This window comes from Ovis aries, chromosome 3 (assembly GCF_016772045.2).
Source record: "Ovis aries strain OAR_USU_Benz2616 breed Rambouillet chromosome 3, ARS-UI_Ramb_v3.0, whole genome shotgun sequence".
In the NCBI taxonomy this organism is placed as follows: Eukaryota; Metazoa; Chordata; class Mammalia; order Artiodactyla; family Bovidae; genus Ovis; species Ovis aries.
In genome coordinates, this window is record NC_056056.1 from 38435422 (window position 1) to 38463228 (window position 27807).

A 27807-nucleotide genomic window follows, 5' to 3' on the forward strand; every position below is an offset into this window, starting at 1 on the left:
ACTGGAGGTGAAGGCTCCTCCACAGAAAGTAGGTGGCTGCATTCAAAGGCTTAAGACAGAAAAGGTGCCTGTGCATGAAAAATGGATTACAACTTGACACAATTGCAATTTGCAAAAATTGAGGCAAGGGAGAGTGGGGCTCTGGCCAGAGGTCTCCAGCTCCATGAACTCAAGGCAAGATGCCTCAGCCTTCTCTCTGCATCCTCACCTGTGAAATGGGCATGATGGGACATCCCCAGGGCTGTGAGAGTTCCTGGCTGGGGTCGGGGGACACAGGGCAGAGCACTTAGTGCTCAATAAGCACTCAGCACGTGTGAGCTGGCCATGGGCCCAAATAGCAGAAGAGAAGAAGACTCTTTTCATCAGGCTACTGTGAACAAACAAAGTCAGGAAACCTTGAAAATAAGATTTGTCATCTTGTGGGAGAGGTTCTCTTTATATGAGAGCTGTCTTGGTTATCTGTGGTTTAAAGCTTCCTCTCTCAGCCACAGTAAACAGGGGTCCTGATGCGAGGCAGAATGCAGCTTTCTTCCATGTTGCTGGCAAGTTAGTTCTGGTGGATTCAGTTTGGAATCCACAGAGATGGGTCCCAGACTCACACGTCCTGGGAGGGCCTACCATATAGCCCTGCTTTTGGGGGAGAAAACAGAAGAGGTAGGCCTTAGCTTTTCCCAAGCAGAAATACCAGAAGGAGCCTTTTTCATAACACCCTCAAGTCATCATAGTTCACTTTTGGGGCACCATAAAAATCTTTCAAAAATTTTAGGTGGTTTTAGAATAAGAAGCCACTGGCCAAGAAGAAAGAAACTTTTTCCTTAACTCTGAACAAATGCTCTGCTGAGGGAACAATGTCAGGTCAGGACGGTGCATTCAGCTCAGCAAACTTGCCTGGCCAAGGACTTGAACACTAAGCCTGCTGCTCTAGAAAGGAAATCTGAGAGGGCAGGGTTTTGTGTGTTTCGTTCATTGCTATGTCTTCAGCTCTAAGATAAGAGCCTGGCCCCGCCCAGGCACTCAATCCCCATTTGTCAAATGAATGAATAGAAAGGGACTTCCCTGGTGGTCCAGGGGCCAAGAGTCTGCGCTTTCAGTGCAGGGGGCAGTTCAATTTCTGGTTGGGGAACTAGATCCCGCATGCCATAATGAAGACTGAAGACCCGAGTGCCATAACTAAGACCTGGCACGGTCAAAAAAATGAATAAAAAATAATAAATATTTCAGAACAGCAAAAACAAGGTGAGACTGAGTTACTGTTACCAGAGAAGTCTGAAGGAGAGATGGTTGGGATTTAACATGTGCCTTTGGCAGGATCGTGGATCAAGAAAAACAAATGAAGTCCAGATAAATTTTTTAAAAATGAATGAATAGATGTGAATTAATCAAAGGGTTTAATATGTGAAAAAACAAATTTCCTAAACTGGGTACGCTTTCTCCTCTCAGTGACTTGTCTTTCCTGTTGCGATGTCCCCCTTGCACCCCATCACTCACCACGGGCTCCCAGCCACACCCCAGCCCCAGGAGCTCTCCCTTCTTCATCACCTGCCTGGTTGACCTGACTCTTCTCTTTGCCTGCAAGGAAAGACTCTTTCTCTAGGGCCCAACCTGAATGTCACCACCTCTATGAGTTCTCATAGCCTGTCCCTGTATGACTTTATTCCACCAACAACCGCATTGCATTGAATGGTGAGTACATTGCCCTCTTCCCCACCAGACCGTGGGCTGCCAGAAAGACAGGGTAGTCTGGTTTGCTGTGTGGTCCCGCATGCAGTCTGCATGATCAGATGTATCGCAGTGGAGCAGAGCCAAGAGCGAGTGCCTGAGCAGGAGGAAGGCAGTGGGGAAGGGCCTCAATCGGAGCCACACGATCAAAGCTCCGATTACAGAATCCAAGTCCGGAGAACTTTTGGCCAGCAAATTTTCCATGATTATTAAAAGGAAAGAGAAACCTGATGAACTCAGTTCTCTAAGTGAAAAACCACGAAAGGTTAAACTGGGTACAAAACATCAGGAAGACGAAAATTTCTTTAATAATGAAATAATTTATTATTTGTTAACGGTTGAACAATACAGAAGTTTACATATACACAGCAAAGATTCTCTAAAACATGGAGTAGTTCTCAAAATGCATGTACTAACTGTAGTAAAAAGCACCATTCTCTATGTCTTGACACAGGATTTACATTGGCATTATATTTACATCAAGAAATAAACATCTGGAAACAGAAATTCACACTCTTGTCTGCTGCTCCCTGTTTAGGCTGTATTTACTGTTAGGGTGATGGCCCCCAACGTTGATGGTTGACAGCAACATTCCTAGAGCACCAATTCTAAGGACAGGGGTCAAGGCAAGCTTGGTTCTCTGGTGAAAGCTAAAATGAAGAAAGCCCTCTCAATCCTCCACACCCTCCAGACAGAATAAGAAATCAAAATTTAAAATCTGGGTAAATCTTAGAAACAAGTGCTTTACTAATTCTTATTTTATGATTTTGAGAGAAGACAAAGATACTCAATTTCTTCAGCCATTCAATAGCTGATGATAACAGTGCCAGGCAATTATTTCTTCTTTCAGAAGATAGGGTAAGAAAATCATCCATGTAATAAATTAATGAAAAAAACCATGATAAATCATATATCATACCCCCCTGCCCCCATCCCCAACTATTTCCAAAAACAAAACATCCCACAGTCTACAGAGATCTGATCATGTAGAATGAGAAAAAACACCTCATCTAAAAGGGTCTTTGGGTCATCTTCTCCCAGGAAGGATTTTTAAAATCAGGAGTAGCCAGCTACTGAAACCTACTGCATCCAAGAGTTAGACATACAAAAATAAGAGACTGACATGCAGGAAATTGCTTTGCAGCCTTTGACTTTCTGGTGTTCAACACACAGGGCAGGTAAAAGGGGAAGACAAAGACACTTGGGGAAACAAAGAAGAAAGGAAGGAGATTTGGGGGACTAAATGGATTATAAAGCACAATGAAAGTGGTATCCTTGCCAATTCAGTATGTAAATTCAGTATATAAAAACCTAAGTTATGTGTCTGTATATACTTTTCAAAAGTAAGTTTTCTCTTTAAAGGATGGGGGAGAGGAAAAAGGAAGTCCACAAAAATGCATTATTAAGCCCCAAGATATTGCTAGGCAGTTATTCTGAACATTACAATCCTACCCAGTTTATACTTTTTTCCCCCACACCCCGAGATTTGCTTTTGGCCACTTCAGGGACAGAGAAGAGACCCATAGGAAACCCAGGGAAGGACCCTTTGTTTCTTTTGGAAAAAAGTAGAGGTTAAAGGAGAATGCCCATCTTAAAAAAAAAATTCCTCAAGCAACTTAAGTGGCCAAGTGTAGGGTCAGGGCCTTCTTAGAGCTCAATTCTGAATCAACACTGAAATTATTTTAGCTTTCGGTTGACAGGAAGAAAAATCTAGGTCCTGCTCAAAAAGGTGACGCTCTTTGAATCACTAGCATAAGATATGTGACTAGAGAAAGGAGCCGTGGTCACTATCAGCACCTTGAATTCCAGATCTCTGCTTAGCAAAAGAAACCAAAAACACCCTGGGTGTATGCCCGCCATTCTAAGCCAACAGGCAGGGGAAGTTAGGTCGTCTGGGTGTTAGCAGAAGCACACATAGAGATTTTCTCACTGCATGAAATTAAACTGCACTACATACTCTTTATTTTCCCACTTGCATTGCAATGGTTATCAATAAGAGTATAGATTTCTTCTTAGTTTCTTAAAACCAGTTTTCACATAAAAATATGCCATGTGCCTATATTTACACACATCTATTATTTACGTACAACAGTCAAAGTCTTAAAGGCTGGGGTTTATATCTTTGCCCATCCCCTCCCCCCAACAACCGTAATAGAAAGGTTTTTCATTTTGCTTAAAAAAAGAAAAGAAAAGAAAAGAAAAACCAGAACCAAAAAGACTGTCTAACTCTTAACAGTCATGCTGGTGGATAAGTGAATGGCAGGGCAGATTGGCGAATCAGGGCGGCTGATTAGCCACGTGGGGAAGAGGATTAGCTGCCTTGGGCTGAGTTTGCTGGTCCTGAAGCTTACAGTTTTGGTTAGAGAGAGGCTTGTCTGGCACGCCGATTTGGTCTACCTCGAGCTCTGAAAGTTGTGTCTAACCCTGGTGTCAGTTTATCACAAGTGCATAAAAAATATAGAGATCTATCAAGTTCCACATTTATATGCCATCAAATGGAAAAGGACCAGACAAACAGTGCAAAGGTCAAATAATCACTATTTTATATCGGGACAGTACATTTCATATTCCAACCGAAAGACAAAAATGCAGTTTAACTCAAAAGGCACAACAACTGAAACACAAAAAATAATGGCATCTCTCAGATGCCTTACTTCTAAGTTAAACAAACAAAATACATGAGTTTTGTTCCCTTCCCTCCCTCAACGCAAGCCCACAAGCTTTTCCCAAAGTCTTGAGTTTTCGATGCCATAGAGCATCCAGCATCATGGACTTGTGAGGCGCTTGAAGGTAGCAATTAAAATGCTTGCGAGGTCTAGTGAATGGCATTCAAAAGGGACCTCAAAGTGCAGTTATATCTTTTTTCAAACATGTTACAGGCTGAGCTGGCTCTTTGAACACTATCACTCTGCTTAAATTCAGGAAGCAGGCTTTAAAAATGCAAAAGGCATACAAGTTGTATTTCAGTGCAAATCTTCAGCTGGTAATTGGAAAAGATTCCAACAATTAAAAAACGGAAAAAAGAAAGAAAAATCTTTTGTATCACCTGCCCCTCCCCCCCACCCAAAGCTGAAATGAAGAGAAAAACAGAACAAAACAAAAACAGAAGAATTACAGATGACTTTGGAATCATTTAGGAATCCACTACTTCCAATTAAAATTTTTTGAATATATTAAGAAATCATTTAAAAAGCAAAAATAAACACAAAGGTAATGTTTCAGACTGCTCTTCACGTCTAGAATGAGCTTCCGTGTGGAGTGCGTTTGAAGTTTTAGTTGTGGGCAAGGAGGGGGCGCTGAGGAGGTGCGAGGCTGTGGTGGGGGAGACCGCAGGCCAGCTGGGGGCACAGGCGGCCACCACTACCACTTCAGCCAGTGAGCCCTTAGGTTGCAGTGCGGCTGTAGATTTTAGGAATGTTCTCATCACTTTGTGACACACACTCTGTTTCAGCGTCACAGTTATTACAAATGGTTCAAATTCAATGAAAAAGGTTCGCCAGAGGTTGAAAACATCGAGACCTCGAAAATATGAATGCAAAAATATTAAGGGGAAATGAACCAATTTTGTAGATACTTACATACAAAGTTTCTAGAACATCTATAAAAGCACAAAGTCATAAGAATTTATTTTCCATTACATTAGTTTATATAAAATGAATAAATAGTATCTATAGATTTAATGTGTCTTATGTACATATACATGTGCTCTGTTTTAGCTTAAATAAAAATGCTACAAAGTGGGAGACCACTTAAGGGAGAAATCATAACCAGAAAGAAAAATCAGCCTTTTAAACTATCAACCCAAAAGCCTCCATAAAGAAGTTTCTGGGTGCGTCCAAAAACAGTCGGTGAGGAGAGGGATTCTAGTAACTGTACCATCCCCTCCTGTTCACGTGCAACAGAGTAAAAATGTGGACTTTTCCCCTTTCACTGATGATGGACACTGGCTCAGCCAGCGCCACAGCTCAGTTATTGCTGAAAGTTACATAGGAAAACAGATTAGCATTGGACCAAATGTCACTTATTCGGAAAAAAAAAAAAAAAGAGGCATAATCAGTTTGTGTTAAGTGGGAAATGGAGATCTCATTTATCTCTGAGGTAGGAAAAAAAAATGTTCCAGAGACAAGTAGCAAAACCAGCTTGGAGGGGAAACGTGCCTTCAGAGAGCAGGCACAGCATGGACCCAGGGACAGCGCACAAAAACAGATTTGTACCATTGTGTTCGTGAGGACAAATGATGCTGGAACTCCTATAAGCAAGGTGTCCATCTGACGGTGAGAAATACTGCTCCTGTCTGCACGTGGGTTGGGGCGTTCACTCGGGGGGTGTGTGTACGTGTGTGTCTGTGTGTGTATGTGTGAGAAGCGCGTGTTTTCTGGAGGTATTCCTGACTCGTCACGGGTGGTGAGGGCCAGGGCTAAGTGCTCTTAAATGCCACTTTCAAAGCTTACTTTGGAGTTCTGAGATCAAGATCTCAGCTTGAAAAGTTTGTTTCCTTCAGTTTCCTAAGCACAAGACACATTTGGACATTTCTGCTAGGCATGTCACACAGGAAGCCAGAAAACGTTAAGGAAGTTCTAGAAGACCACACGGGACAGTAAATAAGAGGGGGAAACTGCCAAGATGTGAGAGGGGCTTATTCGGCCTCAGAGTTCTTGGATGCTTCAAACTGATAGGAATGTACGGTCTCTCAGAGAGACTTGTGGTGAGAGCGAGTGAGCTAGAGGATGCCATCAGAAATCCACGATCCCGGTCGGCGTCCCCCAGCTTCGGGCGGGGCTAAGCAGCGTTCAGCCACCCCAGACTGAGCAACACAGAGTCGAGATGCCCCTGGGCGTCCTGGCTGCACCGACTGCCTCAGCGGGACCTGCCTGCCCGACACTGGGCGGGGGCGGGCTGCTGAACCCTTTTTGAGATGGGACTTGGGGATTAAAAAAAAAAAGAAAGAAAAGAAAAGAAAAAGGAAAAAGAAAAAAACAGAAACCCACAATCCTAAGCACTTCCTTGACAACTTTAAACGCAGCTGCTCTTGGTGACGTGGGACACGGAAGCCGACGTGCGAGGGGATTGTGGGCAGGTCCCATACGCTACCTAAATCGGAGCCGACAGGGAGGACCATCCGGGCGGCAGCCGAAGCGACCACGCTCTCCTAGAGACCAAGACACGTCGTCTTGTGACTGTCCTGGAGCTTTATTCTCTTGACGCTGGAGCTGGAGTAGCCCTCGTCACTGCCCAGGCTTTGCATGCTTCCCCGCTCGTCCGAGTCGCTCACGCTGCTGCAGCTCCAGTCCAGGTCGCCCGTGAGATAGTCTGTGCTCTCGACGTCCACGTCGATCTCTTCTGTGGGGACGAGACAGACCGCGGTGAGGGCCCGCTTTGAGGAAGACAAGCTCGGCTGTGGGCCCTAACCGCTGAGGGGCCAGGAGGCTGGCTCCTGCAGGCCACACCCCTTGACTTCTCTAAGTCAGGGGGCTGCTTGGTCCCCCCCTCTGCCCAGGTGGAAGGGGGCGGGGGCAGCTCACCCCTGTCGGAGTCAGAGCGCTCGGAGGAGACAGTGGAGCCAGTACTGTCCATCCGTATCCTCTCGATGCCCAGCTTCTCCAGCTGCCTCTTCAGGTGCCGCTGCTCTCGCTGCAGCTGGTCGATTTGGTGAATGGCTTTTCTGTCACAGTCTTCAAGTTTCTGCGGGTCGAAGGGGCAGTTGTTGAAGGGCGCGGGCAGATTTCACAATCGGCGATGGCCCCGCACCTCCCTGCCTAGAGGTGAAATATGCCAGTTTCCCACAGAAGCCGTCTGCCGTGTCCTTTGTTGAGCTTCTCGCAGGGACAGGAAGCTGACTGGCTGGTGACCCCCCGTCTTCATCTAATTTTATCACCATCAACAGCACTGCGGAACCTGCACTGCTGTGTGGATTTCGGGGTGAGCCGACACACTGGCACCGGGCCCCCTCAACTGCAACAGTGAAGAGACTGTGGCGGGAGCCCCCAACCTGGTCTCCCTTGCCTGTGCCGACGCCTCCCCCAGCACCTATTCTCTGAGCAGCTCTGTGTGACAGAAGCTTAAGAAACATACCTTTTCCTTTAAAGGTATGTTTATTCAAGTACGGATCCCAATTACACTGGTGATTTTTTGTGTCATGCCAAGTCTCAATTAACTTCCGTCTATTGGCAGGAATGACATTCCCGTTTGAAGTTCTCATTTCAAACTGTCCAAATAAGAGCTTAGAAAACACATTTTCATAGATCACTTTGTTTTCACAAATCTGTTCTCCAGTGTCTCGGATAATTCTTCAGATGATTATGAAGATTGTGTAATTGTGGTTGTTTTGCTCTAAACAGAGGTTCTTGCCCCTCTGCTGCAGAACTGCCATGTATGCAGGCTACTAACTAGAATTCAAGTGACATGTGTCTGCTTGTGACTATGACTATAAAAACACGCTAAACAGTGATTTTGGCTCAGGAGTTAACCTTTGTTTTTCAAGACACATACTGTGTGCTGACTTTGTTTCAGACCCTCTGGGAGGTGCTGGGGATACAAGGGGAACACAAAGATCTGGTCCTATCCTTGTCTGTACTCTAACATAGTGGATGGAGACAAGTGAACAGTCACACAAACCATGGTCAGATGTCAACTGTGACAAGTCCTAAAGAGAGAGATCCAGCAGTAAGGACCATCTCGTAACAGGAAGAAGGCAACTCAGTTATGGAAGGCATCCCTGCACCATGATACCTGTGCTGAGGTCTGAAGGATGACAAGAAGTCAACTAGATGAAGAAGGGAGGGGAAGAGTGCACCATGCAGAGGGAACAGCATATGCAAAGGCCCTGTGGTGAGAGAGCCTGACAAGGGCAAGGGACTGAGAGCAGGGCTGGGTGGGGAGAGGAGAGTGTCTGGCATGAGCTGCTGCTGCACAGGCAAGGGGGTGGGAAGGCGGCAGGTAAGGCAGGCCTGGGAACACAGTATGTCCTGAGCAGCCACGGAACACTTTTCCATGTGGTGACATGTTGATTTGAACTTTGGCAGGACTGACCTTGGGAAGCAGGAGATTAGCTTGCAGGAGCCCTCTGAGGAGTCTGCTGCAGTACATGATGGTGTTTATGGAAACAGAGCAGGCTGTGGCATATGTAAGTCTTGAAGGCATGTGGCTAAGGAGCAAGATGATATCAGGATCGAGGGTGACCCTGAGTTTCTGGCTCGTACATCACACGGACAGCTGGATGGACAAGTTAACTTCTGGTTCTCGGGGGTGAGAATTACTCGGTTGGGTGCTGGACAGGTTGAGTCTGTGATTCATCCAAGAGGCAGGTTGGAAGAGTTCAGAGGAGAGAACTGTCCTGGAGATAGTCTCTCATAACAACAAACAAACCCTCAGTGGGCAGGTCAAGACAAAAAGGCACCTCAGGATGCACTTACCTTTATGTGCAATTTGGCTTTTGTTAACAAACTCAACGTAGTGTGTCGATTTGATTCTGGACCAAGTGGCACCAGCCCCTTCAACTTTTCCAGGCACAAGCGAAGGTGGGCCCGTCTACAAAAACAAGATCAAAGAAGCACTCGAGACTTTCATAGCTGGCCAGAAGGCGCCTGGGAGAACAAGCTCTAACAGAGTATGAAGTTGCCCAGACCCACTGATGGCAAATGCCACCAGGGACTTCTGGCCAAGCGAACATCTTTTGAAATTAGGCAACTCTGACAAAAACCAAGGAGACGCAAAATCCATGGTTTTCTAAAGTTAAGTCTATAACACACATCAAGGGTAAACACTGATATCTATACACTATACATGCCAGTGAGAGAATCCTTTGAACCCATATATCTCTTTCCCCTTTCAGGATCACTAAATAATGACAACTATATCTTGCTGTATATAATATTTATCCATGTGAATGACAAATGTGTATGGTTATTTGTTACAATTTTATTAATAATAGCAAAGATTGAAACCCAATCATCAATAGGGACTGGTCAAGTGAATTATGGTGCACCCACACAGTAGAGTGCTATGCAGCTATGAAAGACAATGAGAACATGCTCTATGCATTACGAGGAAAGAGCGCTCAGATATGTTGTTAAGAAAAGAAAAGCAATATACCAAACTATGCCTATAACATGCTATCTTTGAGTAAAAATGGAAGAAAAATAATTTCTTTATTCATGTTTTCTTGTGTGACATAAAGAAAGTCTGAAATGATACATAAGAAACTAGTAACAGCGACTGGGCAGAGAGGCATCAGGGCTAGTCGGACAGAGAGAAAGAGAGGGAATTTTTACTGAATAATTTGTTACAGGTTTTGGTTTTTCAGCCATTCAAAAAGTTAAATGCATTTTCTCAAAAATAAGGAAAAAGCCCATCAGTGGTATTGCTATACCAACAAGCATGCTGAGAGCTGGCAAGGTCCACCTGTATGACTTGGAGAGGGACAGAATGGGAGGAAGGCCGCCTGAGGCAGAAGCTGCAGACACTCACTGAAGAGACAGCATTTACCACAGACCAGAAGCACAAGAGTCTCTACAATTTTGGAAATGAATACTTCACTGAAACCCTGGAGCCTAGCAGATTCTGGAATGTAAGAAACAGCCGAGGTTCAGAGGTCTTGCTTCAGTGAACCTCCACCTCCTCAAGCCTTCGCAGGCCATTCCAGTCCACAGGGCTTCCTCCTTTTCCTGAGTCCTTTTTATACTATTCACTGGGAAATTCACTGTTCTGCCTGAATTTTTTGGCATTTGTGACTTAACCATTCATTGCTAACTCCTTAGAAAGTTGGGATTACAACTTAACTATTGTTGGGTTGCCTTGATGCCTTCCCCTCTCATATATATGCTTAATACATGTCTGTTGCATAGATGGTGTCTTCTGTTCCACTGGACCAAGTTTCTCGGGGCTTGAGTGGTTCTGAGCCCCCACCTCATCTGCTTCTGAGCCTCCTTCCTCATCTAGCTCTCGAGGTTACCCTGAGCTCTCCAAGGCCCCCTAAGCCCTGATGTCCAGGGGTTAGGAGCTCGAGGAGTCCAGCATTCATTCCTGAGCTAGGAAGATGTAGTGGTACAAATTCTGTACTATTTTATAAGACTTCTGCTTGCTCTGAAAACCTGCCCGCGTGGAATGGCCGGAAACAAAGAGTCACATAAGAAGTTTGCTCCTTCAACTACTACATGAGGAGAAACACAAACACAGGACCTGTGTGTAAAATGTACTTGTTCACCTCTTCATCAAAGAGCCCTGAAAACAGACCCTACTATTAGAAACACTATGAAAAACTATGATTAGTCATATATAGTTATCTAACTTATTCCCACTACAAAGTTTAAAGTTTTTTTTAAAAGTTCAAAAATTAAAATTAGACCTTTTTTCAGCCTGCTCACTGCAAACTCTGCATGATTCTCTACAGTGCCATGGTAGTCCTTCTATGATGTGGGTTTATCTACAGATATGAGTATGTGAATTTTTAAGGAAGCTTGTTTTCTGATAAAAATAATAAAAGTCATCTTTCCATGCAGTGTCATTTCTAGTTATTCAGGGAGTCGGGCCCAGAAAAGACCATTTCACTCCCCAAATGTGGGTGGCCAAAGAACTATCCCAGTTGTGAAACTTGAAATCAGCCATTTGACCAATTCAAGCTCAGAGTAATACATGTTCGTTCAGTATTTGCTGACCTAGTTTTATGAAAATAGGACCGCAGTGCTGCTGGATTTTTGTAGAGATCCAAAGCCAGCTGGTATCTTTGGAGTGCCTGCCTCGGCCTGCTCCAGCGCCTCACTGCTCCAGCCCCACGGCTGCCCTGCCCACCATGCCGCACACACATCCGCAGGCTGGTGCCTGGACAGACCTCAGGGGAGGGATGAGGTATGTGAGGAAGCCTCAGTTCTATCATAGAGCAGTGAAATTCAATTCTTGAGCCAGACACAGAAAAGCAAACAGACCCCTCTGTAGCAGCTTCCACTGAGGGTTCTCGACTCCAAGACACACCCCTACCCCCAAGCTGGGACCCAGAATCCTTCAGCCAGCCGTGAGCACCCATGGAGCTCCTAGTCTCAAACAAGTAGAACAAGCTCCTGTCTCAGCTTTCTGTCCTCAGTCCTGACCCCTCCCCTGCCCAGGGCTCTGGCCTTCTAGAAGGAGCCTACTGTCCCACCGTGAACCTGGCCTAACCCCCTTTTCCAGGAATTAGCAGGTTTGGCTACATCGCCTCAACAGGAAGCCCCTCGACACTTCCATCTGACCCTTACTTGGATCCCCTCTCATCACGTATTCAGACAGACCTCTTCCTGTTGTCAGGAGCTGTCTCCCAGCTCCCCACCCCCACCCTGCCACCAGCAGAAAAGGGTGGTCAAATCCTGGCCCCCCTCCTGCCCCAGCTGCCTCCTCTTTTTGCACTGATCCAACTGCTTTGTAAGTGATGGACTTTGACAAACCTCATCTGCTGACTCTTCAGAAATATTGCTCTCATTATTGTGAATAGGTTGATATACCTTTGGTCTACAGTAGTACAGAGAAACCAATCTTTGGATGCTCAGAGTCAAGTGTGGCCTATAACTAGTGATAATTAAACTAGATGCAAACTACAACTTCTCTTTGGCGTGCATTTTTTTTAATATCTCAAATTTTATTTATTTTTGTTTTTAATTATTTTTATATTCTGAATGTGTCAGTCACTATACAACCAAATATTAGCGTAATGATTAAGGGTAAAGGTTTGGGACTCTGGCCTCGCCACTTATTTCCTGTGTGACCTTAAGCAGATTACTTAACTCCATGCAGCATCCGTTTCCTTGGCAGTAGAGGAGGATGACAATGCCCCCTGCGAGGCCTGTCTCGAGTATTGACTGAGATGGGTATGGGAAGCCCAGACCAGGGTCTGAAGGGAAGTGCTCTGTATATGGTAGCAGTTATTCTTTCAATCCTAGCTTCCTTTGAGGAAGGATAATTGCTGGGAGCAAACACAGATAATTATAACCCTATCATATTCCTTTCAAAGTCAACAGGGAACTCAGAGTGTCTCACTGGGTAAACAGAGGCTGCCTGGTCAAAATCCAGTTCACTCAACTCTTCCTTAAGGAAAACGGACATCTTTTATCATTAACAGATTTAGTGGGAAATCTAATCCATTTTCTATGGCGATACAGATCTTGCTTATGCCAAAGGTACTTTTTTTTTTTTTTTTTAACATTTAAAAAATTAGCAGGGACTTTACAAAGCTAACCCATGCCAAAGGAAAGACTCACTTGGGGCCACCCCCATCATCCGGAGGCAGGACTGGAAGGGACTCAGCAGTGTGGAGGGAACCATCTAAATCACATGAAGACTCCTGCCTACATCTCTAGTTCAAAGGCCAAAGACAAGTAAAAATTGGGGCAAATATGTACTGACCTTGGAAATGCAAGCACATTTCCAAATGTGTTATCTATACCCAGAAAACCTAAAATATTTCATGTACAATAGCAAGGAGAAAGGAAAGCATGTCTAAGTACAGACTTAAAATAGTCTGGGAAGGCTCTCTGGGAAGAAAACTATAAAACTTTTCTGAGAGACATAAATGGAAAAAAATAGCACATCCCTAGATATGAACCCTCAAGGTAAAAATATCAATGTTATCCAACTTTTTCTACAAATTTAACATAATTCCAGGAGAAAAAAAATCCCCACAGCATTCTTTTTAATGCTGGGAAATTAAACTTAATCTAGAAGAATAAAGAGACTGCCAAAATTCTTGGAAAAGAAGAATGAAGAGGACTATGCTATACTAATCATTAAGTTGTATTACAAAGTATCAATAATTAAAAACAGAATATACTAATATAGGAAAAGGTGAACAAATCAAAGGAAGAGAAGAAAAAATTCCCAGAAACAGACTTAGGAATAGATGTGAATTGAGCATATAATGGAGCTAACACTGCAAATCCCTGGAAAAGAACAGATTACTCAGAAAATAGTAGGGGAGTGGGGAATAAATATCCAAAGACATTCTAAATATATTAAACATTTAAATATAAAGAATACTTGGATATGACTTAGTTCTGTTGTTAGTTTTCCTTAACTCATGTCAGCCATGAATTATGGAAAATTAAACCTGCGAGTGAATGAGGTCATCAGTGAAGTGGGCTTTGGCCTTTTGGGGGCACTTCCTGCCACTCAAGCTAGGCACTGACAGAAGGCACCTGGGTTCACCAGTGTGCTCTCAGACAATTCTGAATGCTGCTCTTTTCATTTCTGCTTCCAGACTCAAGCTACTTTGATTCTATCCACACCTCTCTCGCTCACGTGAGCAGATTTGTAAATTGATGGAAAGATGCAACAAAAAAAAAGTAAGTCTCCAGGCAGAGATGATGCTATTTGCAGACAGTGCTCCTGAATTTACTGTTATCCCTAAAGTTCTTCCTGACTTGTATGTAGCCAAGACCAGGAGGAATGGCATGAAAGCAGGTGTGCAGCTGCGTGTGTGAGTGTACTGAGAGAGAGGCACTGTTATTAGACATTACTCTTCTTTATGCAGGATGTAACTGAACTCTCTCTGCCAAATTTTCACAGTGAAATGTACGACACAAAAACGTACCAGGCTGGGGCAGAGCGAACAGGATGGTAGCCAGTGAAGAGGACAGATAAGTAATGAGGTTCATAGACGGAAATCCTGAAATATACACTTGGTTGTTTCATTCACTTATTAACCTCTAGCATCTCTCAAAGGATTACTATGCACTGCTACCTTCCTAGGTGCTGGTGATAGAATGCTGAGTGAGACAAAGTCACTGCCTTCGAGGTACTAAAAGTTTAAGTTTACTTCAAACATATAAACAAATTATTGCAGAATCACTTATCTCAGCTACCTTCAGGCTGTGCCAAATAATAGCTCTCACTGAAAGTTCTAGAATGGACCCTCCTTTGCCCTCTACCAAACATTATTTTTTTCTTTTCCCTTATCCACATCTTGTTTGACTTAACTTCTCCGTAAGGGTTTTCAAGCTTTCACAGCTTATTAGAAGCTTGTTTCCCTTTCCAAATAGATAAAATTCATTTATTCTTTCACTTGCATGCTGCAGACCTCCTATGTATCTATTTGTTCTGTTTCTTCCATTACCAACTAACAGAAGTGACTGTCTTCCATTTCGTCTTAATCCACTCAAGTCTACAAATAATAAAGCACCTGCAGATGCTGTCCTAAAAGTAGAATCTGATCTCTTTGATAACTCACATGCCTCCTCTTTGAGGAAAGCCATACTTAATGAACATGATCCACTGGACCTCACCGAGTACTAGTTTTCATTAAAACTGGGCCTAGGACTATTACCAAGGGAGAAAATAAGGTACATAAACCATATCTATTTCCTCTCCTACTTTTGTGTGGACACAGATTTAGCCAAATAAATAGTAAATCCTATAGGATAACTGGAGGGTGAAGTGAAGTGAAGTGAAGTTGCTCAGTCGTGTCTGACTCTTTGTGACCCCATGGACTGTAGCCTACAAGGCTCCTCTGTCCATGGAATTTTCCAGGCAAGAGTACTGGAGTGGGTTGCCATTTCCTTCTCCAGGGGATCTTCCCGAGCCAGGGAAGGCTGAATAACTGGTGGATGAATAGAGATAATTTCCAATATGGGTATGTATGAGCTACATTGTGATTTTAAGAATGAATATTTAGTATAGACTAAGAAGAAATAAATCTTACGGTATCAAAAATTACTCCCCTAAAAGTGACTACAGGTCACGGAGATCATAACCTTCTCCAGATTTTGGGTTGAGACCAAAGCTTTACTGGATTACAAAAAAATCCAGGGGAAGAATACAAGCCACTCTTTGAGGGAAAAAAGTACTCTCCTCCTTTTTCTAAAATGGTCCCTTTATAAATATTGCCAAATGCATCCTTATTACTGACTTAAGTGGAATCTTGGAAGGTTTTGAAGATCTTTCATAACTGTGATGGTAACCTTTGTAAAATACACAAAGATAGCCATACATCCTCACTGCGTGGGAACATGACACTAAGTGAGCAATGCGTGAACAGTACTTCATGCTGACTACATTTTAATACAGTCAGTTCTATATTAAAGTATTAAATACATAATTATCTATTTCATATTTCCTTTATAGAGCCCAATTTTTAAAAAAACACAAAATATAGATTATAGTTAGTACCTGCTAGCTCTATCTCACCCTTCAACTATTAAGGACAAGAAGTCAAGGAGTGCCTCCAGTGTTCTGGTAGGGAATTGGAAATTGGCTGAATAACTAGCATGTCTCTTCTACAAGTTCTTTCAAGAGGCACAGTCCAGGAGAATGGATTCTAGTAGCACAAATCAGGGTGTACCTCCACACTATCACCAGAGAGATCTGTACACTAATACCTATACCTTTCCTTTGTAATGACCAGGCTGTGTCCTCAGGCCCCTGTGGCAACAAAACAATGTGGATTTGTTACAACATCCTAGAGTGAAATGTGAATGTGGTCAAGGGTGTTCAAAAGCGGAAGAGTGGTGCAATGCACACCACAACTCAGGCCCCCACCCCTTCCGTGGGAGTCTGGCCATTTGAAAAGCAAGACTCCAGAAGAAACAACTCCAGGGAACTGCAGTCTATTAGCATATCTTGCCAAGAGAGACCTGACTGGAATGGCTTCTCAAGTCAGACCAGATGCCATGAAATACTGTTTGACCAGATAAAAACAACAGCTTAGGTCAGGCTGCCGAGTCCTCCTCACAGAGCACACACAGAAATCTTTTGTCATGGGGTCAGAAGACTCTGGCAGAGGTAATCTCTCTAGACCAGCTGCTTAATTCCAGAAAGGCCTGCATGTGTGTACCATTCCAGAAAAAATGGGTGTCTACAATTAAAGGAGATGCTAGAGCCTTCTTTTGAAAAGGAGCCCATTCAAGCACCTGACTCCTGACCCACCGGCTGCAGCGTATTTGCATTCACTCAGCCTCCATTTTGCTGAGCAGCGTATTGAAGGGCATTCAAACCAGAGGAATTACCAGCTAAGGAAAAGAGACAGCACAATTATCATCAATAAAGGGCATATCACAGCAACCAAAGACTAAAAGGTTTCCCACATCCCAATAATAATTAATTAGTAGCAGTAGCAGTGGGAAACCAGTAGCAATTTTAAAATATATACACATAAATCCAGGAATACCTTTTACAAGGCATGTGTAAGATCTACATGGAAACACAACAAAACTTGGCTTAGAGACATAAAAGAGATCTGAGTAAATGAACACACACATCAAATCCTGGATGAAAAACTCTAATATGTAAACATGTACTTTTAAAGGTTAATTTATACTGAAATTATTTAGTTTGAATTTTGAAAATCCCCAAAGAATTTGGGGTATGGAAAATTGAAAGACTAACTATAAAACTCATCAAGAAAAATAAACTGGTAAAATTAAAAAAAAAATGGAGAAGGAGGGTAGAATAGGGATTTGCTTCAACAGATCCTGAAGTGTATGAAACCACAGTGATTAAAACTGTGCACTAGTGCAGGAAGACAGACAGTGGAACAGAAGAACAAGTCTAGAATCAGACTCGGCCATAAACAAGAGTTTAGTACACACAGAGGCAGCAACTTAAAACAGTGTGAGAACACCGATTCTGTAAAGGTAAATGACAAACAGGGAGACTGTATGACATCTGAAGGGACACCACCTCTTTTTTGGCCACATGGCTTGTGGATCTTACTTTCCCAACCAGGGACTGAACCCACGACCCTGCACTGGGAACACGGAGTCTTAACCGCTGGACTGCCAGGAAAGTCCACCAAGGGGCAACTTCTTTCATATACACCCTTCATATTTTAGAATCTTTTCAAAATAAAGAAAAAGATGAATGCCTCAGTAGAGAATTGGGCAAAGGTTATTTAACAGGCTTCCCTGGAAGCTCAGACAGTAAAGAATCTGCCTACCATGCAAGGAGACCTGGGCTGGGAAGATCCCCTGGAGAAGGGAATGACAACCCACTCCAATATTCTTGCCTGGAGAATGCCACGGACAGAGGAACCTGGAGGGCCATAGGCCAGGGTGTTGCAAAAAGTTGGACACGACTGAGTAACTAACACTTATTTAACAGGCAATTCACATACACAGACACAAACTGTCAAAGATAATGAAAATTGTTAAACTGTCTTAGTAATATAAGAACGCAAGTGAAAACAAGTTGTGTGTTTGCTTTTTATCTATCAAATTTATAAAAGTCTAAGCTAAGATATAAACTTGCGAAGGTGAAGGAAAATATGGCCTATAATCTGCCTGGTGGGCAATCCAGCAGTCAACATCAAAAACCACAACCATTTGGATGCCAGTCATTTTACAACCATGAACTTACCCTAAGGAAATAATTATGATGTTGGATAGAGATTTATCTATAAGATAGTTTAAGGAAGCATCAATTATATTAGCAAAATACTGGGAAGAACCTAAAATAGGAGACTGGTTATATGAGTTATGGTACACCATATGATGTAATACTGATTTTTAAAAAGTATGCACAAAAGTCTAGTGGATACAGAACTTAGCAGGAATGTTGACAGCTGTTACTGCTGCAAGGTCTGTTACCAGTGATTTTTATTTTCTTTGTGCTTTTCTAACTTTCCAACTTACTGAACTATTTTAAAAATTTCTTTCCAAAAAACCATTGAAAGATACATTTCAAAGTTTCACTGATCTCCTTGGGCTGCTGGAATTATGGATGACTTAATTTTTAGTATATGATTTTCTGTATTTCTCAAGGCTTTCCCTGTGGTTCAGTAGTAAAGAATGTGCCTGCAATGCAGGGGACACAGGAGATGCATGTTTGATCCCTGGGTGGGGAAGATCCCCTGGAGGAGGGCATGGCAATCTGGTCCAGTATTCTTGCCGGGAAAATCTCGTGGACAGAGGAGCCTGGCGGGCTACAGTTCATGGGCTGCAAAGAGTAGGACAGGACTGAAGCGACCGAGCACACAATCCACTGTATTTCTCAGAATTTTCTATGAGGTCAGTTTTAAAAGGGAAAGAAAGACCACACACTCACCATGGGGGCCTGGGGGCTTGGGTTCTGTTGGGCTCTGGATCCCAGCACCTAGTACCCAGCATCTATGCTGCTCCATGAATGCCTAGTCTATTGAATGAAAATTACTGCTGCCGCCTCTGCCACTACCACCTCCATCTCCACCATTCTAGAAATCTTTTAATTGTCCCACCACTGCCAAGATTATTAAACGGGCAGTTTGAATATAAGATCCTCAGAGTGGAGTCCTGATGCACACCAACTATTCAGAATCTCTAAAGAGCCACAGAAAAGGTTTAGGTGTGAAAAAAACTTAATACAAATCTAATTAACTCTGCAATGTTAAAGAGGAAAAAAAATCCAATTATTAGAATTCTTTTCCTCAATTGCTTTTTTTTTTTGAGAGCCATGGCAATCTTTTTTTTTTAATGTGAAGTTAAGGAAAAAAATGGCCTAAGTGTATTAGCATTTTGCAAAGTCGTCTTCTTTTGTAGGATTCCGCTACAAAAACCAAGGAGACTGCAGCTGTTCAATTGACCATCAAACCCTAAAATCATAAGCATCTACTCTTTACAAGAGAAGAACCTGACAACTTCAACTCCCTCCCACCCCACCCTGACCACCAATTGCAGCAACCAGCGCTTGGTTAAATTAACTAAATGTGAGTTCTTACTTCCCTCTCTTCTGCTCACATGCTTTAGACTAGAGGATAAATGATCAAGACCATAGAAGACCAAATTCCAAAAAAGGAAGGACAATAAGAGAACTCGATCACTAGCCCTTCAATAGCAAATGCTGACTGGTCACAATCTGAATTATAAGCAACTGGCCCAGTGATGACTTCAAATCCAGTTTTCTAGAACCTTTACCTCCATCGCTTCCTGTGCAGACTGTCTCTGCATCTTTCTCATTAGACAAACTACATTTCTCTAGGATGGAGACCATGCTGATTTCATACCCCAGTATAAACTTACTTAACACCCCAGTACTGAGCACAAGCTCTTAAGACAAGGTAGGCAGAAAATATACATTCTTAAACTGCTAAAATAAATGATAAAATTGACATCCTGTGGTATTCCTGCATAGGTGAAGCGCAAAGCTGGGTACACCTAAGAGCCCTTACGTGAAGGGATGACATTTTAATAATACAAATAAATACCTATGAGGAGGAGGAGAACTAGGAGGCTTTTCAGCAGAAACAGTCCCAGTTAACCAGTTCCCCTAAAAACCATGGAGATGTAAGAGAATCTAAAGATGAGAGAGAGAAGCCACATCAGACTACCTTTCCGCCTTCAGAAGAGATACTCTGGAGTTTCCAGTTCATGGTATGTAAATCCCTAATGCATAAAGACGGTCTGATTTCAAACATGGTCAGTCACAATCATAGAGAAATTGAAAGGGGAGGAGAAGGATGGAGAGAAGCACATGTGCGAGGCACACTCACCATCCATCTCCAGCACACACACACACCGTGGAGTAACACTCAATGTTTGGCCTGTTCCAAGATTCTCCTCCCTTGTCAGGTCTGGTCTTCCCTTTCACTGATGAAACAGGCCATTCAGATTCTGACTATCAGAGTCAGACTCTCTTCAAAGAGCGTTTGCATGAAATAACCACATGTGTTTAGAGAACCATCATCACACATCATCCTGTTCATGCAGAGCACCGAGAAAGCCCTCAATCTGGATGGGCAGCCTGTACTTCAAATTGATGGGAGTTCAGAGACCAGAATGAAGCTTGTTCAGTGATCTGAAGCCTTGGCTGAACATGAGAATCACCTGGGGTGCTTTAAAAAAAATACTAGTGCAGGATCTCAACCCAAACCAATTAAATCAGAATTGCTAGGGGTGAGGTCTGAGCGTTGGGGTGTGTGTGTGTTTTCCCCCACTAAAGTTCCACAAAGAATTATTAATTTTTTTCAGCATGATAAAAGCAAGTGGTTATGTTTTGCATTACCAGAGGTAGAAGAAAATGTGCTTTTAAAAACACTCCACAGAGAGTTTATTATACAAGATTGGTAAAATACTGATAATTGTGGAAGCTGGGTGATGGATACATAGAAGCTGATTACATTATTCACTCTACTTTTGTGTATTTGAAAATGTTTTATAATAAAAAGTTCCTCTATAAAATGAGCAGAAATAAAAATGTGTTCTCTTACCCCAAAGAGTACCTGACTGTGTGTGCATGCTAAGTTGCTCAGCTGTGCCTGACTCTTTTTGACCCTGTGGACTGTAGCCTGCCAGGCTCCTCTGTCCATGGGATTCTCCAGGCAAGAACACTGGAGTGGGGAGCCATGCCTTCCCAATTCATATCAGTGTATGTGTATACTATATTTAATGGGAAAAAAATTTTTTTTTAAATTAAAAGCTTTGCAAGTGATTCTAATGTGCAACCAGAGTTGAGAGTGACTAGGCCACATCATTTGAAAAATAAGGAGTCAAATCAGCAGCAGAAGGGAAGTCAGGTGAGATGTGGTCAGATGGAGCCCAGGGAGGGTGGCCTGCCTCATCTGAGTGCCTCACCATCTCCAATTTCTGCTTTGCATATATTTACCTAAATTTTGAGCATCTTTATTCACAAGTGAACTTCTGTATGTGTATGTATATATGTCTGTGTGTGTACATGATTTAAGACAGCACTACCAATTATATTCAGTAGCATGTAATTTTTGAAAAACACTATTTGTGGGAACATTACCTCTGAGTTAAAATGCTTTGGCCTTAGAATAGTCAAACGGAAAGCACTGCTGGGGAACAGCAGGCTGCAGGGGTGAGGGTTGGGGGTGTCATCTTGGGAGCCGGGGAGCCCATCTTATCTAAGGGCTTTACAGGCAGTGCTGATTAGAGGGTCCTGAGTGAACTCTAATATCAGGGGCTCACTGTGAGAAGCCAAGAGCAACAACCAAGTGTCAATGAAAAAATACATCAAAGCTCCCCCTTTCCCACACCCAGAGCCCCCAACTCACCTATTCTTCTCCATTTCATTGTGAGTCGATCTGAAAGAGGGAACAATAAGAGAAACATTATTCTTGTTTTAAAGGACTGCTCCAATGCCAACACAATTATTTTAACTTCTTTCTCTCTCAAGCTGGAGGGAGAGAAGACAGAGGAAGGGCTCTACTAAAGAAATTAGTCCCTCTGGGGAAATAGATAAATGTAAGTATCTCAAACAGCATTCAAGGAGAAGTGACAAACTGAGAGGCATGCATTCCCTAGTGGAAAAGTAATCCATTTTAAGAAAGGAAATAAAAGGGTTCTATTTATACAAAGGGAAAACAGCTGCACAATGTGATGCGAATTTGGGTTATATAATACCACAAGGCTTTCTTTAGGCTGAGCGTGGAACACCAGAAATTTGGCATCCCCACCCAGCTCTGCAGTTCTCTAGGTGTACTATATACCAAAATTGTACGCTAAGTTGTCTGACTATAGGATACAGTTTTAAAAGGATAAATATAACCCTTCTTCCCTCAATTTTTCTACTCCTTGAAGTTATTTTATTGCATCCAACCTCCCAAAAGATGCTACTGTTGAAGAGCTACCAAATGCTTTTAGGAAGGGGCTTCCAAAACTCAGTTCAATGTAAAGATGACAGGCTGGTTAAGGCAGCCCTTTGGGTGGAATCTGAGGTCCAGCTTTGCCACTGACTGATACTGTGGAAGAAATAAAAACGCTTAACATCCTGTCCTTGGTTAACTCTTTGGTAAAATGGAAATAAAAATGACTGCCAATTATCTACAGAACACATGTGGGTCAATGAGGTAGCAACTGTAAAAGTGATGAGAGGCTTGATGAAAGCACAGGTGTGTGTGAAATCAGATTATTAGTATGTTTACAGCTGACCTTGAATATAAGGTCTGGCCTATGGATTTATGGACAGGTTTTCACAGATGTCACAAGCAGTCAGTCAGTGTGGCTATCTCAGTGTCCATATCATATAACTCATCCCAACTAGTTAAAAATAAACTTGAGGAAACTGCCAGCATTATAAACGAACTGAATCTTGACCTCACTTTTGGAAATTCTCTAGAATCTAATCAGTTCAGGAGAGATGACACCCTGGCTCAGGTCAAGAATTCTGTGGGGGCAATTTAACTGGAACTTTACTGGGTCTTGGAAATAAATTCTCACAGTAGTCATGGAGAAACCCTACTTCCATGAATGCTCAACCACTCATTCACAGCAAGGGCACCACCATCACGTCCATTCACACCAGAGACTAGTTGTGGGATTTGGGGCATTCTTGAAATGGGAAATTTCTAATCCAGCACTAAACTTCTTTTCCACAAGGCTTTTGGGATACAATTTTCATTCACAAGGAAAAACAAATAATGACAGTATTTTAAATTTTAGAATATTTGTTTTCTAGATAAGGGATATATGAACCTTAAGACTGGTTAATTTAAAAGCTTTAAATTGATTCACTTGGTTACCCTTCAGTGTTTTTCAGTCCTGTTTTTCTGATGTATACTTCACTTCCTGCAATGGCCAGCAGGATATCACAGTTAACAAGAGCCTGGCCTGCAACTGCAAACCTTTGGCTTGAGAGCACGTGGCATTCTGGTTTTAACAGAGAATGACAAGTTCAAAGTCTGACACATTTTTTAGATGGATGAAAATATATGATGACAGGTGGTCAAAATTTCCCTGTTTAACTGTAGACAAGGACCATTCTGAGGAGGTGGAGGAGAGAAGGGTGGATATTTGAAATGAACATGGTGTCCGATTACAGAAAAATCAGAACACCACAAGTCACCCTTATCCCATCTGGATTCTTTGAAGATACATATAAAAAATTCAGAATTCCCAAGATAATCTTTTTTTACAAATTCCATAAGCAGCATAACTCTTTCCAAACCTTGAACAGAGTTTTGGAAACTATGGATCCTATTTGATTACTTAAGAGTGTTGAACACATGGTGATTTTTACAAGGGGACTTATACCTAACGGCCAGGGCATTACTGAAATATGTTTGGTTTAGTGAAACTGAATTTGTCTTTAATAAAAGGGAGGCCATTCAAAAAAGGCCTTCCAGACTCCCTTCCAACTCTGTTGATGGGAAAACATTTATATTTTTAATTAAAGCATCATAAGAATATATAGACACCTTGTATCAAAATCATTTTCCATGTGATTACAGAAAAGATTGGATAAATCTGGACTCATTGATAAAGGTCAAATGTCATCACTTAAAAATATATTTTAACAAGAATATTAACTAAGCCAAACCAGTCCCTGAGTTAAAAAAGACTCACCCTGTCAAGTCAGCTATATGACCACTGTCTCATAAAAGAACTGGGTGACAAGGGCTAAACTTCCTCTTTCACATGAATGCCAATGCCTGCTTCACCAATGCAACAAAACACACTTTTAAAAACTCTGGATTTCAAGTCTAATTATTTAAGTAACTGATTTAAAAAATCAGTGGGAAAGAAAAAAAGATTCCATCTTCCTGTAGTTCTCCAAATGATTCCAGAACAATCAATATTCACAATTTCACTTGCTTTTGTTTTTTAACAAGCAATTAGAGAAACTTAAGATCTGCATTTTCAGTTTCAAAGAAGTTTGCTATGTAGCTAAATCTTATTTTTTTTATTGTTGTCCAAGGAAGAGTAACCCCCAGATGCTACAAGCAAAGAGCTCAGCATTTCAACCTGAATTAATAAGAATACACTGTTACCAATGGTTATGTAAACCAGAAGTAATCTATAGCTCTTACATCAGTTCAAAATTCTGACCATACATGGCCTTGGATATAAGTCTGATTCAAATCAAGGGGTCAAACTGCATTCTCTGGGGAGATGTCTCATTGCTCAGGTAAGGGTCATTCCAAACAGGTCATGAAGGAAGTGATTACATTTAAAGAAAACAACCTGGTGTTGCTTCATCTGTTTTGCTTGGTGCAATCTCCAGGTTTAACCATGGTCTCTCAGAGATCCCTGCACCACTTAAATTACTGCACGAATTCATCATTAGTCAAGAATATGGAAAACTGTGAGAGTCTCCCGCTTCTAACCATGGAAAGCAAACAAAATCCATTTACAGAAATAATAGAGCTTTCCCCCAGAGTTACAATCATTTTCCCAGGAATAAAGCTGGATATTAAAGAAAAGAGAAAGAATCTATTTCTTGAATTGAAATTCTCAACTATCATTATTTTTCTTTCCTAATCACCTTTTGGAGAAGGGAATGGCAATCTACTCCAGTATTCTTGCCTGAAGAATCCCATGGACTGAGGAGCCTGGCCGGCTACAGTCCATAGGGTCGCATAGAGTCAGACACGACTGAAGTGACTTAGCATGGCAGAGCATGGCAATCACCTTTTGGGGCCAAGCTACTTCTCTTCGACAACATCCCCTTCTTATTCTCACCACTGAACATCCCCTCAACAACTTTTCTGTGAAACTTAGGAGAAAACAAAGTACTAAGGATTAAGCCTTGACTATTAATGTGAACAATTCCTCTCAAATCATGAGTGGACAAGAGTAAAAGTGAAAAATAAACTACACTTTTCCATAAAAATAAAGCAAAAGGCTTCAATGTCTTTTCAAAAAGTTATTTAAAAAATACTGTAACAAAAAGCAACGTAGATATTGTTTTATAACACTGCACACTACAAGTCAGCATTAACCTTCTTTGGATAATGCCAAAGGTGGGAGGGAAAGGAAAAACCACCAGGTAACTAATTAACAGGTTCATCCTTCCTGTGCCTTCCCATTCAAGAGCTCGGCACATATGTGCTGCTCACTCATATCCTGTGGTTCTTCCAATGCTAAGGACAATGGGGTGAACCAAGGATAGAAGAGGAAGGAAGAACAAGGGAGTTGAAGGTTTAAGTGGGAAACTTCTGGCTTTTAGTAGTCTGTATAATGTCACAGACACTAACCAAATAGTTATTTGCAGAGTATTCATGAGAATGGGAGATAGACAAGGATTCTAAATCAGTAAGGAAAATGTCAATGATTTTCAATCACTGGAATAAAAGGTATAATTGAATGAGTCTAATAAAAAGATTTCCTAGCTAATGTATATATTAAGGGCAAACAGGGGAAAAAGGGGGTGCAACAGCATTAATGGAGTACTCATTTATACCAGGAAGTACATTCAGGGTTTTATTATGTGATTTCATTGATCATTAACCAAATACTTTCCAGTGAGACTTACAAAACTTTAAGAATTACAAGATTAACGTAAAAAGCTTGTGGCATGTGAATATTTTAATATCAATCTATTCCTCCATCACCAAAAAGCAGGTTTGAACCTCAATCGTTCCTCGCTGCCATTATAGTGACAGATTATCAGACATATCACTGTATTTAATTTACATGTCAAATATGAAAGCCTACCATCTATGCCAAATCAAGACTTTAACATATTTATAAAATCTTCACTATGATAAGCAAAACGTGGGTAATGTCCAGTATTTTCAGCTATAGAAAACTTGCCCTGAATCTGCAACTTCTGAAGGCAAAATATTGTCACTGCTGCTAATCTCACTTGAAGTTTCCACAGATTTTTTGTTTCAAAAGGGAAGAAAAGCAAAATTAAGTTCTGGGGAAAAAAGTTCATAAAGAAATAGAAAACACTTCCATTTCTCTTCTCTTCTCAGTCCCCTCAACCCAAATAGAAGGGTTTCTTCCAAAGCCTTAGGACTATGTATACATTACTGAATCACGATTGCCGCTTCATTTACGGGGTTAAAACCCAGTATCATCTGCGGCATAACCTAAAAGAGAAAGGAAAATATTTACCAAATTACCTGCTACTGCTGTTATTCTTCTTGGATTTGCTCCTCCGTTTTAAGGCATCTCTGTCCTTGTTATTGTATGGTAACATGGAGGCATAACCATGTTCAGCTTCTAGAAAACCGGAGGATCCAGTTAATGAATGAACACAGAACAGTCAACACTCTCTCCCCTTCACAGTATTTCCTTTTAAAAATGGATTTATTTTTTATTAAAAGAAGACTGTGGAAATAATTAAAAGGAGCAAGGTGGAATTCTTAGAACAATGATTGTTTTCTCAATTGAGTGAATACCCTCAGTTCGGAGCAGGTGTAAGGAGCATTCCAGCTGCTCATTGTTGAGAAAGACACAGCAAGTCTCAAGGAGCCTGGGTTTCCCATTGGCAACGTCCAGCAGGTTGGTGTATATTAAGTGGGACCGGCCTCAGACGAAGGTGCGGGGCCAGACACCGGGAGCCAGAGCCGAGGTCGGAGGATGCGGGGCAAGGGAGGCGCTGCTCCGCCGACTGGGAGACCCGGCGCCAGGCCCACTTGGGGGCGGGCCGGGAAGAGCCGGGTGAGGTAAACCAAGCGCTTGGCTGAGGGGGCCCCGGGCACCCCATTCGCGACGGGGTGCGGAGGGGGAAGCACTCAGGATCCCGGGGGCAGTGGTCCCTTTCCACTCCCATTCATTGACTTTGGGGGCAGCGACGGCCTCCCTTCGGACCGCGCGTGGGGAAAGCTGGAGGGGTTGGGAGCGCTCGCGGGTCGCGCTCTCAGCTCCTCCAACCACCCCCGGAGAGGCTGGGCGCCGGGATCCGCTGCCAGGCCCCTCAGAGCTCCCGGGACTAGCTCGGGCCGGCCCCCTCCCGTCCCCGTGCACCTCTCTCCCGTCGCTCCAGGTAGTCGGCCGCCTCCAGCAGCATCTGGATGTTCATCCGAACCGCCGCCGCCATTCTGCACCGGGGGCCGGAGCCACGGGACCAACCCCCACTGGACACGGGCTCGCCGCCGCCGCCGCCGGACACCCGCGCCCCGCTATGGACCCCGCAGAGCAGGGCTGAGAGAGCCTCTCTGGCGACCACGCTCGCTGGAAGGGGGAGGGGACCGGCGAGCTGGGCACCACCGACACCGTGACAGAACCTACAGAAGAGCAGCAGCCGCCACCGCCGCGGAGTGTTTATCCCCGACTCACCGTCCCCCCGCCCCCAGGCCTTTCTCTTGACAGGCCCACTTCGGCTGCGTTCCTCATTGGGCGCCCCAAAGAATTCCCCGCCCCCGGACCTGTCCGATTGGGGGAAGGCACTACGGCCCCGCCCCTCAGAGTCCGCTCCTCTCCCTGGTTGGTCACGCTTGACAAGGCCCGGGCTCCACCTCCTCTTTCCAATTGG

General features: G+C 43.0%; 1 protein-coding gene across 2 annotated transcripts; it reads right to left on the bottom strand.

The window, feature by feature from the left end:
* Positions 1 to 2019: 2019 nt before the first annotated feature.
* Positions 2020 to 27609, bottom strand: MXD1 (MAX dimerization protein 1). Of its 2 annotated transcripts, none has more exons than XM_004005810.6 (6): positions 27300 to 27609; positions 26453 to 26552; positions 21659 to 21688; positions 9132 to 9246; positions 7242 to 7401; positions 2020 to 7059 (listed from the first exon to the last, which is right to left on the bottom strand). In XM_004005810.6, the coding sequence occupies exons 1-6, from the start codon at positions 27370 to 27372 to the stop codon at positions 6869 to 6871; spliced, it is 669 nt and encodes a 222-aa protein (XP_004005859.1). In that variant the 5' UTR covers positions 27373 to 27609; the 3' UTR covers positions 2020 to 6868. The 2 variants fall into 2 exon arrangements, with proteins under 2 accessions (XP_004005859.1, XP_012022931.1); XM_012167541.4 differs by having other exon boundaries at positions 26732 to 27375.
* Between the last annotated feature and the right edge of the window lie 198 nt (positions 27610 to 27807).